Here is a 15,372-nt window from a genome sequence, read left to right as displayed (position 1 = left end):
TGGTCATTACTAAGATGATGTCCAAACTTTTTGAGAAGACAAAGTAAAGGATATTCGATTACATTATCAGATGATGAATAAGTTATAGGTAGTGAAATTGATGATGGGATTCTTGCAATTGCTTGTGTGGTTCTTTTGAAGAACATGTGGAACTTAATACTCCAACCATGAAGTTTAACGAAACATGTAGCCATTCGAGTATCTCTACTCCTTGGTTTGTAAACTTACTAATTGAAGAAAGTCCATGAAAAATGGGAGGAAGGTCTTTGTGTGCTAGATAGAAATCAAAGTTGCATACTCGAGGATAACCATCATTGTTGAGCACTATTTTTGATTTAAAATGAGATCTAAAAACATCTTGATTGGATTTGGAATCAATGACAAGTCTGTTTGCATGTTGAACTCAGGGACAAGTGATCTTAACAAGATTCTCAACGTTGGGAAACAAGTTGTTGTAAAAAGAAGGTGTCAAATTTAGTAAGTATGAGAAAACTAACTCTAAAGTTGGATCATCCTCTCAATCCATTTTTGTTTTTGCTCAATATTCTTATATGTTAGATAAGATGTTTGTGGATAAAGAACCAACGTCTTATCTTGTCATCAGAAATCAAAGAGGGAAATGGGTGTGTCACTTTTGTACGTGAAAAGAAAGGTATATTCACCCATACTGTTTCCTAGTATAATAATTGTAGCTAAAGAGGGAGATTGTTATTGTATTGTAGTTGGCTGATTTTTATTAAAAGAAAAACTTGAGCAGCATGTTGGTTAACATGTCAATGACCATTGACAAGAACATTGTTATCGACGAAGTGCGCAGCTTCAACAAAATATACTTTCTATATATGTGCAATTTTCAAATTTTCGTGAATTCCTTATTCTCTTGCAAAATATTATTCTATTCTCTCCAAAAATATATTTCCATAGCTAGTCATGCTTATATTGTTTCATATGTTATTTTTTTTTCGAATGGAACTTGAGTAGTGTATATAAATTTAAAATTTTAAAAGGGGTCTTTTAAAAAATATAACAAAGCGAAAAAATATTTACACTGTATAGAACAATTCTAAAAATGGAAAAAGTCCACAGGTCTACAATGGAAAATACAAAAAATGTCCTGTCAACAACGCGCGTAATATATTTAGTACATGATTGTTTATATTTGTCTATTGTTTGGTACACGATCGTTTAGATTTGACTACCAAATCTAAAAGATTTATCTTTTCAATCCTATTATTTGGTTACATGATCGTTTAATTGAGTTACACGATCGTTTATATTTGACTAAAAGATTTCTTTCAAGGTGCACGATCGTTTAGATTTGTTTACATGATCCTTTATTTTTTTTCTAAGATTTTTTGGTACATGATCGTTTAGATTGGGCTCCCAAATCTAAACGACTAAAAAAAGGAGAAAAAGAAGAAAGACGATACATGCAGTGAAAAGAAAAAAGAAAAAGAAGAAAGACGATACATGCAATGAAAAGAAAAAAGAAAAAGAAGAAAGATAATAGAAAGAAGTCAGATTTGGTTACAAAAATCTAAACAACATAAAAAAAGAGAAGAAAAAGAAGAAAGACGATGTATGCAACGAAAAAAGAGAAAAAGAAGAAAGAGGATAAAAATAAATCAGATTTGGGACGTAAAAAAAAGCGAAAAATAAGAAAGACGAATCGCAACGAAAAAAAGAACAGTAAAGGAAGAAACGATTCGCAGAGGAGAAGAAAGATGGAAGGACAAGCCTGAAATATTTTAAAAATGGGTAATTTTATAAACTTTATTACACGGGCCGTAAATATTTTAATAATTTGTTATATTTATGAAAGTTTCCCATTTTAAAAATAGAAAACCTGAATTTTTTTCGTTCGTACAATTATTATACTACAAAAAATCCAAAAGAGAAAGTGTTTGAAAATAGTTTCATTATTAATTAGATCTTGTTAGGATACTATTTTGTTTTTAGTTTTTGAAAATTAAAATTGCAAACATCTTTACCATCTCAAATTTTCTTGTTTTGTTATCTACATTTTATCTATATTTTAAAAAATCAAGCTAAAATGTGAAAATTAAAAAAAAAAAAACTTTTAAAAACTTACTTTCATTGTTGGAATTTGGTTAAGAATTCAACTCTTATATTAAAAAGCAAAACGAAGAAAAAGGGTTACATTGTTAGAAAAAGAAACAAAAAAAGAAAGAAATTTTATATATAAGACCTTAATCTTTAGTTTTTGATATCTTACCTACTTTCTCCCAAACCCCTTATTACAAATTAAATTTCACCTTTCTTAAAAATAAATTTTGTCGGTCAAATTCTAAAAAGAAAAATACTACTTTTCAAATTTCACAATATCTCGTATAGTTTTTGAAAATATAAAAGAAACTTAATAAAAGAAAAAAAAAAATCCACAAAACCATACCCTCGAACTACTCTCAGTGTGGATGGTCCTTAGAACAACATAAATTTGTCTTTGCCATTGGATGAAGTATATAAAATTAATTAGCATATATAAAACAAAAAGTTTTTTAGTTTTTAACTTTTTCTTTTATTTTCATGTTAAAAACAGTAGTGGAAGGATAATCCAGAGGTAATTAATAAGGGAGACAAAGTTTAAGGTTAATTAAGTTTAAAAGTGTAATAAACATTTGTATCTCTAAAGACAAAACAAAACAAAAGAGATGGGGAAACGTAGCCTTTGGCATGTTTTCAGTTGCACAGGTCAACTATTAAACATCATCACGAGACAAACAGAAAAATAAATTAAATAATTATAATTCTTTTCTTTTTTTCTTTTTTTTTTCTTTTTTAAAAAAATTAAACAAGCTGTCAAATGAAAGAACAATCCAAGTAATTTTTTTTCTTCTTAATCTGATTATTTAAATAAAGGCATATAGAGATCACATGATTTTTGACAGTAGAGAGACCAATTCATATTAAATATTTATTTATTTCCTCAAATATATAAATTATATATATCAAAGAAGTTGATATTGACAAAGACTCAAATTGTAGAAATATATAATTCTTTTTTTCCTTTTTTTATAATTAATCAACTTGGCCCATCCGACCATTGTCTTCCTCTGAGCCTTTTGTCCTCAAATTTATTTATTTATTTATTTATTAAACTCAGAGCTACCCTTAGCTAAGAATATTTTCTTTTTCCTTTTTCAAATTTTCGAGCTTACAATAAACATTCATCCAATTATTTTTTTTTCACAATTTCCCACCAAAATAATTTTTTTTCAAGAAAATATATAATTGTTTGAAAGCTCATAACTTTTACTTACAAAGACTTCTTTTGCTCTCTCCTCTCTCTCTCTAAAAGGATGATCATTCAGAGACAAAGAAATTATTGGAAATAAAGCTTCACTCTTTTGGTGTTTGGATAAATAGATCCATGTAAAAGGGTGTCTCAATCTGGTGGGTTTTTCTCTTAATTTTCAATTTCTTTCAATTTTTCTTTGATCCCTATTATATTCTTGATCTTGAATCTCAATTTCTTGGCTTAATTTTTACTTTTTTTTTTCTTTGTCGGTAGATCCTTAGATGTGCAAATCTTTTGAGAAATTAGCACAATTTTTTCTGGGTAAGTTGCAAAATTTGATTTTTCTTCCTTCTTTTTGTAATTATAACCTTCTCTTAGGGAAATATATCTTTCTTTTGATAATATAGCGAAATTGAAGTTTCTGTTTGCTTAACAAGTTGGTTTTAAGTAAGCTTCTAATCATGAAAATATATGTAATTTTATTTCAGCAAGGTTTTTTTCTTTTTCACAGTTTGATTGACCCAAAATTAGTAGTAAAAATTTGAATTAATCAGCTAATCAGAGAAGAGAATTAGGATGCCTTTATATATAGTAATTAAATTAAGGAACAGCTGTTTAATGTCCATAAATAATAAAACAACAATGCTTCTAGGGTTTCAATGTTTTGTAGAATTCCAATGCCCTAATTAAGAGCTTGGTTTATAAAAATATGTAAGCATAAATATAAATATATAATGATCATCAAGCAATTGATCCCCTCCAGTAAATATAACCCATTTTATATATATCCCATTTCCCCAATATATATGTTTATAATTAATTAATTAAAAAGCACAAATTTCTAATAGAGTTATGATGTTTCAGGAATAAATAGAGAGAGAAGAAAGAAGAAAAAATAAAGATGATAAATGGATTTGATTTGAACGAAGAAGCAAAAGGGATGGATGAAGGATTTGGAGAAGGGAACTCGAATAACTCGAACACAAGCAGCAACAATGGAAGCATGGAGGAAGTGGAGAAAGAAGAAGAGTTTGATGAACAGAGATCAAGAAGTGGGCATGGAAGTGTTAGAAAATATTCAAGGTCTAAAATGCCAAGGCTTCGTTGGACTCCTGATCTTCATCTTGCCTTTGTAAATGCTGTTGAAAGACTTGGTGGACAAGAAAGTAAGCATTTCCACATTATTATTTTCTATTCTCTCTCCATCGATCTTCTACTCCCTTCTTCTTATCTCGTTTTTTCTTTCTACAACAAATGTCGAGATGACAGTTTGAACCACTTAACCTTAGAAGAAGGAAAGTTATGCGTAATTATATACTGACAATGTGAAATTAGTTTAATGGATCCACTTTGTTAGTTATTTCTTTTAATGTTTGTATTGGTATGGTGAAATTAAACTGAATTTGCAGGGGCAACACCAAAGTTGGTACTTCAGTTAATGAATGTAAGAGGCCTCAGCATTGCCCATGTAAAGAGCCATTTGCAGGTACATCCCCATGCATTCTTTTTCTTTTTTTTTCTTTCCTTCTTCCATTGTAAAAGAAAAATTATTTTAAACAATTTTAAAAATATTTATAAATGTGGCAAAGTATCATATCTATAGATTAAGATAAACTACTATTTGTATTTACTTTTTATTTTAGACAATCATTGTCCATCGTAGATAGATTGTCATATTTTACTATATATTATAAATATTTTGATTTATTATTGTTATTGTTATTATTATTATTATTATTTATTTATTTAGTTTGGGAATAGATCTGATAATGAAATGAAATGTTGGGGGTTTGTTTGTGAATGTAGATGTATCGAAGTAAGAAGCTGGATGAGTCTGGACAAGGTAGGGTTTCTATATAATTCAATAAGTAGCTACCTTGATTCTCTAGGTTTTCGTGGTAAATATCTTTTTCTTCCCTCCTTTTTCTATTTATTAAATCATTTACACAACATTTGTTTAAGTTTAAATAATCATTTTCTTCTTTTAATTTTCTTTTTATTGAACCCATGATATGATCAAATATCTATTTTTTTTTTTTATTTTAAAAAGAAGTTTGCTGCTTTGCATAGTATTTTTATTCATAAGACAACATGTATTTTGTTTTAAAAAATAATTATTACAAGTTTATGTGATTTTTAAATATGAATAATGAATTTGTTACGTTTAATGATAGGGATTAATTATAAATTTAGTAGAAAAAAGTATTTCAAGTTTATTGTGTTTTAGGATATAAAAGAAAAGACTTAAATTTGAGTGTTTAAAGAGATCTACCAATGTTCGAATTTGAAAAACTAAATAGACACAAAACCTAAAACTTTAGTACGGTATATAAGTCTAATTCATTTTTCATTGCATTAGTTCTACAAATTTTTAGTTTGAAACCTTGGAATAGAAGTAGTAAAGAAAGAAAATTATTTACAAATATAATAAAATTTTGCTGTCCAAACTACAATAGACTACAACTATTTGTGTCCTTACACATACAAATAATAGTCTATTGAGATCTATCGTTGATAAATTGTGACATATATTTTTTTATATTTGTAAATATTAATTTTAACGGTTTTGACATTTAAAGAAAATTTCCAAAGTTTTAATATTTTATTATCTTCCTGTTATTCAATTTTTTCTCTTATTTTTTTTTTTTGATAGGTTATTTTGGAAGTAGAAAGTTTTAAAATTAATATACAATTATAAAAAGAAGTATATAAATACACACAAACACACCATGCATATACAAACATAATCTCTAGATAAATAGAAAAAGAAATGATTACACACATAAAGCATAACTTTATGGTATCTAAAACATTTTGAGTGAAGTTTTAAGAATAAAAATATACTGATGGTAGACCCTTATATAAATGTAAAGATTTGATTATTGTTTTATGGGTAATTTTGCAGTTTTATCTCAGACAATGTTGGGAAGAAATCACATAATGCAAATGTACCATAGATTGAATCACCATCACCATGGACATATCAGAGGGCACAATAGTAATTTCCTCTCAGACATCACAAAGCCTTACCACCTCATCAAACCTCCTTATAACTCTTCTTCAAGGTAATTCATTCCAACCCACAAAATACTTGAATTACTTCATCTCTAATTCCTACATTTATACTTTATATAAACAATTTATTCCAATCACAAATAGAGATTTGAGATTTTAACCTAATTACCAAAACATGTCAACTATATAGTCATGTTGATTTTCAACAAAGAATTATGCAAGATTGTCCACTCATGCTTAATTTTTACATTGATATAAGAAAACAAACGTAATATTAAAGAGAAATACAGAATCAAATCCATATAGACAGTGGGGTAGAATTTTCAACAATATAACAGTATTTTTCCCCTTTTCTCATCCTTTGTCTCTTCTTTTTTACTACTTATTTGAGAACAATTACCTAATTATTTTTTCGACTCTAAATAGAGATTTAAATGGATTGAGTTGAGAGATCTTTTGGACCAATCCGAAAGTTCGGGTTGGTCAAATTGACAATCCAAATAACCCAAATAAGATCTCCAGTTCAATCAAGCTTAGATTGAGTTGTCGGATTATTTATTTCTTTTTTTAAGTATATTATTTATTAACTTAAAATACTTAAATTTATCTACAACACATTTTAATAATTAAAATTTCATAAAACTCACATGAAACGCAAATGTTAAATCAAAATTCAACATATCGACTACAAACTTAAACAAAAAAAACCCTTCATAATAACGTGTATGAATTATAATATTTATAAGTTGTAATATATATTTACCCAGATTTTAAAAAATGTAACCCAAACCCAACCCAACCCAAAAAAACATAAAAAATTCAACCCAACGTAACCCAATTGGAATAAAACCTAACTCAACTAAACCCGCCTTACAATTTGGTTGGGTTGTTCGAGTTGTTGAGTTATTTGAAAACCCCTAACTTTGATGAGATTCAAGGAAAAAGGAATAATAAATACATTTTATTTATGTTTCATTTGGTAACTTTTTTATCTTGTTTTTGTTTTTGAAAATTAAGCCTATATAAACACCACTTTCACCTCTAAATTTCTTATATTCTTATTTACTTTTTACCAAAGGTTTAGAAAAGGGAAACTTTTGTAAATGCAAAACAAAACATCAAACTATTTATGATCCTATAACAAAACGCATGAAATTAGTTATTTTTTAAATATTCTAGGTTTGGCTTTCCGTCTTTATTCTCTTTCTCGCTGCGATTCTTTCATCATCTTCCTCCTCGCTGCGATTCATCGTCTTTCTTCCTTTTTTTTTTTTTTTTTTTTTTTTTTTTCTGTTGTGATTTCTTTCCATCGACTTTCTTCTTTTCTGATTCTTTTTTACGTCGTTCAATCTTTCCATCGTCTTTCTTCTTTTCTGATTCATTTTTTACATCGTTTAAATTTGGGTAACCAAATCTAATCAAACATGCACAAAAAATAGCAAAATCTAAAAGATCGTATATAAAGAATATTGAAAAAAAATCATTTAGATTGAAGTAGTCAAATGTAAACAATCGTGTAAAAACATAAACCATCATGTAGACAAATTTAAACAATTGTGTATCAAAAGAATAAAAAAAAAAATCGTTTAGTCAAAACTAAACGATAGTGTAAACAAATCTAAATAATCGTGTAGAAAAGAATAAACGATCGTGTAGCAAAAGAATTCAAAAAAATCATTTAGCCAAACCTAAACGATTGTGTAACCAAATTTTGAAAGAAAATCGTTTAGATTTGGGTCAAAATCTAGACGATTAAATCTAAACGATCGTGTAACTAAATTAAACGTAACTAAATTAAACGATCGTGTAATAAAATTAAATGATAGAATTGAAAAAATAAATTGTAGCCATATCTAAATGATTGTGCACCAAACAATAGCCAAATCTAAATGATCGTGTAGCAAATATATTATGCGCACATTGTTAACGACGTGGTTGACGGACATTTTTGGTATTTTAAGGTGGGCCTTTGACCTTTTTCCGTTTTTGAATATGTTTTATATAGCGTAAATACTTTGTCGCTTTGTTATATTTTTGAAAAGACTCCTTTAACAAATGAAGCTAAAAGTTAAAAATTAAAAAATCATGCTTTTGAAAGCTTGTCTTTTATTTTGAAATTTAATGAAAAAAATCAATAAGATGCAAAACATTGTTTTTCAGAGAGAAAATAGGTTGAATTTTAAAAAACCAAGACAATTAATAGCTATAAATTACTAATAGATTGTCTGAAATTGTTTCACTTAGAGTTCATGCATATTATTAGGTAGAGGGTTTTAGGTGAATGTTGGTATATACACATCAACTTTCTTCTACAATATTTTCTAATATTTTTAAAATGTTAACTGTATTTGATATATTAATAATTATTAAGTATAGAGAAGGACAGAAAAACTCTAAAGATTTTATTTTATTTTTGTGAACTCTATTTTTTAATTTAGGTTTGGAGGAGATGAATGGGAAGCAATAGATGAAAATCCATTGGGAATTAGGGGATGTTCTAATAATAATTTATGGAGCAGAGATCAAAATTCAAAGATAATATTGGAGAAATTAAACAATGAGGCATCTAATAATCATCATACCTTTCAAACTACTTCCCATATATATGAAGTTGCAAATGCAATTTCAAGATCAACCACACCCATAAGACCATCCCGATTTCTCGAGGACAGAAAATGGCCTCCCCACCATTTTATTACTACACAACAACAACAACAACAACAACATTTTTGCATCAATAATAATATTCACTTTCGACCTAATTCTCTATTCACCTCCAAAGTGATCAATAACCATGATCATCTTCTTCATCCTCCAACCACTCCACCTTCTCCATTCTTTAAGCTTACCCGATGCAGCTTCGACCCCGACCATCTTATTCAACGCCCCTCGACTAAAGTAAGTTTCTTTTTTCATCTTTTAAGTTAGTTTGGATTAATATTTAGAGTGAGTTTGAAACGACTTTTAATTTTGTTTTGTTTCAAGGATTACAAAAAAAGAGTTCAAGAAATGTTTCCGTTTTTCTTTTGTCATTGTAGTGCTAGATTTTTTTGGCCTACTTTTGTTTCGAGACACATCTCTCGAAATATTACACTTTTAATTATTTAATTTCTAGGACTATTTTATGACATTAAAATTTTGTCACTGACATTTGAGTTTTGTTTTAGTTGATCCCTAAGTTTTAAGATTTATGACACTAATTAACTTTGTCTTTTAAATATTTTTCGGTACTTGGAATTGATGTTCACTCGTTAATTTAGAATAATTATTAGGTGAGGTTTAAAACTTGGTTTCAGTATTCATAAAAATATAGAAATTTGATTAATTATAGTTTTTTGAATTAATTAATAAAAATTATTAAATTTGAGGAGCAAAATATAAATCTTCAAATGATGAAACTAAAACAAAGCTCCACTTTAAAAAATAAAGTTGTAACATTTAAAAAATTTAGAGTAAATTGAATTCAAACACAGAACTAAAAAAAATAATGTAACATTTAAAATGTATAGAGATTGACCAAAGGGCAACCAAACCGAAAGATGTAGGAACTAAAAGAGTAAAACTTTCAAAAAGAAAAAAATTACTTATGTTTGTATTTTGACATTTTTTTATAAGCTTTTCACTTTTTCATAATCTTTGATATCATTTTTAACCACTTCTACATGTATGAATAAATACGGGTTGTTTTTATAAATATAGTTAAATGGACCAAAATATATCTAACAAAATATTATTATTTATGATAGGTAGAAGGTGATATTTTTGTGTATATATAAATACTACTTTAAGCATTTTGAAATCATTAAAATAGGTATTTAGCACATCTTTTGTAAAAGTCATTCCAAATTAAACTCTGTGGATCTTCTTTTTTTACATTAATTTTGTTGCTAAGATTTATTATTGTTTATGGAAATTTGCAGTTAGAGTTGAGTTTACGTAACAATAGCGTGGTGGAAAATGGTGGTGGGAAGATGGAGGTGGTGAATACTATTAGTAATAATGAGAAATTAGAAGAAGAGGAATGCAGAAGAGAAATTAATACAGTACTTTCTCTCTCTCTCTCTAGCTCTTCCTCAAGACTACAGCAAGAACATCAAGAAGAAGAAGAATTTAGACAAACAAATATTAGTTCAAAGGTTTGAAAAATTAAATAATGGGCTGAGTACTTAAGGATCTATCTCACCGTATGCAATATTAAATTACATTATATGTATTATTAATTCGGCCATAGGAGAGAGTGAGATCTTGTAAGTACTTGTCTCATTTTTTTCTTCTTGATGGAAATTAGTATTTATTTACATTAAAATTTCTACTTTTCCCTTCATCATCTTAACTTTCTTTCCCCTTACTGTTTCAGAATGCATCTTATCCCATATTAATGTTAAATAATCAAATAACTGATGTTACTCGATGAGAAAATTTTGAGTACTTAGGCTCCACGAATATATATTAAATAACATAGGATTCCATCTTAAAAACAATCAATATTATTCAAAGGAGTACAGTGTCCGTTTATCTTGAAAAGAGTGAGGTTCATTGAGTTTTTTAACGTAAGATTATCAACATGCCGCCCTCAAGATAATGCCTTTTTTGAGTTCACGTTTTTTGAATAAATCTAGATTTCTTTTTATTGGATCAAATAATACTTGTTTTGGCTTTTATGGTTTTGATACCATACTAATTAGATAATATGTGGTTTTATCTCAAAACCAATTCACAATAGAATGAGTAACTCAATCATCTTATTAATATGGGATCCTCAACATACATCATCAAGATGGTATCTCTTTTGGATTCACCATTCTTGATTGGATCCCAATTACTCTTATTAATAGACAAAATACCAATTTGATCTTTATGACCTTTGATACGCCATATTAGATAACATGAGATTCATCTCAAAATCATTTGACAAGAGGAGAACTCATGTCTTATACTATTGGTTTTTATCATGGGTTCAAACGGTAGAAACTAAACTTTGAACAAGGGAGAATGCACTTGACCTTCATGTAACATCGATAGTGAATTTGTTTCAAGAGGAGAATAACGTGGCTTGCAAAGGAGAAAACCTACAAACTGATGTGGTACTTACCGCACACACTCCAGTGCTAATGTCAGAGAATGAAAGAGTGTAAAAGTTAGAAAGTTTGAGAGTTGGATTCAAGTTATCTAATATGAAGTTATAATGATGTATTTATAAGAAAAGTTGATTTAAGGTTATTCCTTAGGGTTTTCTAGTCGTCCTAAGATAATTAGATAGCCAAACAGGCCAAGTGGATGTGTCTTATATATTTTGTGTTTGGCTAAGGTTGATCGAGGTCGAACATCTATTCCTTTGACTATATATTGGGGTTGAGGTGTTACTTTGAGTTGGTACATGCATAAAATATGTCTGTGGCACATTTTGGCAAAAGCTGGTGTTCTAGGCTTTTGAGAATATGCCGTTAAAACATCTAACTCAAAACTCCAAACAACATAAAGTATATTTTAAACCCAAACTTATTATATAAAAAACATAATAAAAAGGTAGTAAATAGGAAGTCTGGGGTCAAATCCAAGAAAGTTTTGTTTAGGCAATTCAAATCTTTATTCAACACATCATGAATTCTAAATTGGAGGGCTGAGGGGAGGAGGATGTGAAAATCTTGCAAGAAAATAAAAGAAACTAAATCTTTATGGGTTTTATAAAATTGGGCACAAGAGATACGTATTTCTCTCAATCAATTGTGAAGAGAGAAGGAGTATGTGTAGTCTATCTTTCTATCCTTGAATAAATCACAACATCGCAATCAAAATCAAATTACAACTAATTATTTCAAGAAAACTAATGTTTGCATCAAGAATTCATACTTGAAAAAACAATCGATGGAGGTGACAAAGTACACAATGTCAACTACAATATCATAAACAATATAAATGACAAGAGGGTCGTCATGGATGCAAACAAAAAAGTAATGACACAAAGATTGATAGTCTAGTACAATACAAAAACACCTATGTTAGATGGGCAGTATGTCTAGTGGAATGAAATTTCACTAAGTTAAGCAATAATAACAATGAAAGTACTTATTTGATGGACTTAATTGCTTCGTTAATCCACCTTTCTTGATCAACTCTATTAAAGACTCAATGATCAAGCAGTTAACTCGCTTTGATACCATTTGAATTTAATAAATAATAGGTGGATCTGATAAATGACACAATGTCAAACACGATGCCACATAAAATATGAACAACAAGAGGGCCGTCACAAAACCAAAAAGAAAATAATTGCACAAATATTTATAAACCAGTCTGGTGCCAAAACAGTTATGTCTTGGGGACAATGTGTTCGGTAGAATGAAACTTCACTACATAAAGAGTTGAGCAATTACAACAAAGAAAGTACTTATCTAACAGGCTTTCTCTTAAGTTATTCGTGTATAGTTTCCTTTTCAGTTTAAATTAGGCTCCCCTCACTTCCACATTAATGCATCTTCACGGTTTGCATGAGATCCCCTCAATACAAATATGCTTAGGCTCCTATAAGAGTGAGATCCCCTCACATTCGCCATATATATTTAGGCTCCCTCTAAATACAATATCACTACAAGAAATCGAGGTTTTTCCGAATCACAAAACGCGTCGGAAGAAATGACGTCGGAAAATACGTCTTATCTTGACGACACTTTTTGCACATCGGGAAAAGGATAAAGGAACTTTTCCCGACGCCGTGATAGAGTCATCGGAAAAGATGACAACATTTCCGACGTTTGGGTGAATAGCGTCGGGAATAATAACTTATCCCAACGTCCCCTGCACGCATCGGGACCTGTTAGTTGGAAAAGTTTATAATATTAAAATATATTTGACTTTTTCCGACACCGTACATGACGGCGTCGGGAAAAGTTTATAATTTTTAAATATATTTGACTTCTTTCGATGCCGTATATAATGACATCGGGAGAAGTTTCTAATTTTTTGAATATATTTAATTTCTTCTGATGCCATACATAACGACGTCGGGAGAAGTTTAGAATTTTTTAAATAGGAAGAAGCGTCATCCACCATCCAATCTTTGCCGTCAATGTTCGTCGTCCGATCTTCACATTTGCCTGCCGCCCCTCACCGTCGGTAAATTAATCCCTTCTTCTTTTTCTTTATTTTGGTTTAGGTATTAGAAATATAATTAAACTTGTGATTGTCTTGTAGATTTGTATCAATAATGTTTAAACTATGTTCATTTTGTTGTGGATTGCGTAAATTTTGTTCTTATTGTGTTGATTTTTTGTTATTGTTCTTTATGTTTTCAATCCTCCCTTCCGGTGTAAATGTTTTGTTATTTTTGTTAATTTTGTTATTGTTTTTATTGTTCTTTATGTTCTTTATTATTCTTTATGTTTAAACTATGTATTAATAATGTTGATTGCTAAATTTTTCATTCGTTTGTTTAGATCTCATTCTCAGTTGTGCAAAAAAAAAAAAAACTTCCATTTAATAATGGAAGGTATTTTTTTTAAAAAAAGTTGTGGATCTCCCGACTCAAATATAGCGTCGGGAGATCCCTTGACATCTTCTGGCGCTATATTTGTGTGTTGGGAGATGTTAAGGGCTCTCTCGACGCTACATTTTGGTGCGTCGGGAGAGCTTCTCCCGATTCATTTCTTCCGACGTCGTTCCCGATGCAGATTAATGCGTCGGAAAAGGATTTTCTGATGCATTTCATATATCACTCGACGCTTTTGTGCATCGGGAGACCTCCATTTTCTTGTTGTGTATCAATATCAAACTCCTCCCAAGTTCTACAAGGACTACCAAACCAAAAGTCTTAGCGACAAGCACTTGAGTTTTCAATATCAATACATGTAGGGTGAGGCTTAGACAAACCCTAAGTTCAAAACGTTCAATGCACATACTTTTCTCATGAGGTGGCTAACCCTAAAAGTGAATAAGAGCACCATATTTATATGACTTGCTTTGGAAATATATTATGAAAAAAATAAATATTATTTACAAGAGATAAGGAATGAAGATATTGTAGGAGAATAAGGAATCCACAAAAAATTGTAAATCATACATATATGGAAAGTATGTTTTGTTGAAGTTGTTGTCCGTCGGCACCAATGTTCTTGATAATTTTGACATGTTGACCAACATGTTACTCTAGTTTTGTCTTTCTAAAATTGGCTAGGTACAGTACAATAAAAGAACTAAACTTATGAAATGTATTTTCATCTTAGCGATTTTCCTTGCATTCTTTAAGTTCTTAGATTTCATCTATCATTGTGACATTCAAAAGCAAAGATGGCCTCTATCTTGAGGATGATTAATTATTTGAATTCAAATTGGATTGGACAAGAAAAGATTAAAAGGAAAGACATGCTTAAAATCAATTCCAGAATCACCAATTATTAATCTTGATTCAAAGATTATACTTAGCGCCATTAGAAATTAAACAAAGATTCATGCTCTCATAATTGATCAAGTCATTCATACAAGATCTTAATTGTACAAAATCAAGATTGGAATTTAGTTATAGATGGAAATTAATATGAAATTGAAACATAGATTTTCAAGAAAGGTTATACTAAAAACCCATTTCCAGGAAGTACCTTTTAGTTTTTCATTGATCTTGTCGGAGCATTAAGAAGAAAGATGAACACACAAAAAAAAATTCTTCAAAGAAATGGTGAGAGAAATTTTACTGATGAATTTGGAGAGAAAATTTACAATTAAGAGTACCCTAACTATTAGGGATCGAAGTGGGATGATAAATTATGAAAGAATACAAGAGAAAATAGGGCTTTATAACATTTTGGGCGGCTAAATATGTCCAGGTGTGTGCCTTGGCACAGATGAAAAGTTCTTAGTGTCACTACTCTGGGCTTAATCTACACTGCATTTCGACACTTAATTAAGATGTAATGTTGCACGATATAGCTGATCTTGAAAAAATAGCGTGGTGGCATGGCCCTACGGCGCTACAGGTAGTTAAGAAAGGGGTAAATTTGTAATTTTGTTATTTTTCTTCGTTTTCGCTCGTTTTAGCTTAGAATTGAGTCGTTTCTGTTTTATTGGACTTCTTTGGTGTGCTAGATCACATTTCCTATAAAGCAAGG

The 15,372-nt window shown here is 29.5% G+C and overlaps 1 protein-coding gene across 3 annotated transcripts; it reads left to right on the top strand.

Moving 5' to 3' along the window:
• Positions 1 to 3,276: 3,276 nt before the first annotated feature.
• On the top strand, positions 3,277 to 10,593 carry LOC103490495 (probable transcription factor KAN2). 3 transcript variants are annotated; one of them, XM_008450022.3, is made up of 8 exons: positions 3,277 to 3,414; positions 3,533 to 3,580; positions 4,124 to 4,425; positions 4,669 to 4,745; positions 5,066 to 5,102; positions 6,165 to 6,324; positions 8,713 to 9,172; positions 10,195 to 10,593. In XM_008450022.3, exons 3-8 carry the CDS (start codon positions 4,161 to 4,163, stop codon positions 10,414 to 10,416), a joined length of 1,221 nt encoding a protein of 406 aa, XP_008448244.2. In that variant the 5' UTR covers positions 3,277 to 3,414; positions 3,533 to 3,580; positions 4,124 to 4,160; the 3' UTR covers positions 10,417 to 10,593. The 3 variants fall into 3 exon arrangements, with proteins under 3 accessions (XP_008448244.2, XP_008448245.2, XP_008448246.2); XM_008450023.3 differs by lacking the exon at positions 3,533 to 3,580; XM_008450024.3 differs by lacking the exon at positions 8,713 to 9,172 and having other exon boundaries at positions 3,278 to 3,414.
• The last annotated feature ends 4,779 nt before the right edge of the window (positions 10,594 to 15,372 follow it).

The sequence above is a fragment of the Cucumis melo genome, chromosome 11, assembly GCF_025177605.1.
Source record: "Cucumis melo cultivar AY chromosome 11, USDA_Cmelo_AY_1.0, whole genome shotgun sequence".
NCBI lineage: Eukaryota > Viridiplantae > Streptophyta > Magnoliopsida > Cucurbitales > Cucurbitaceae > Cucumis > Cucumis melo.
The sequence above is the reverse complement of the archived record's forward strand: the minus strand, read 5'-3'. Positions and strand labels throughout refer to the sequence as shown.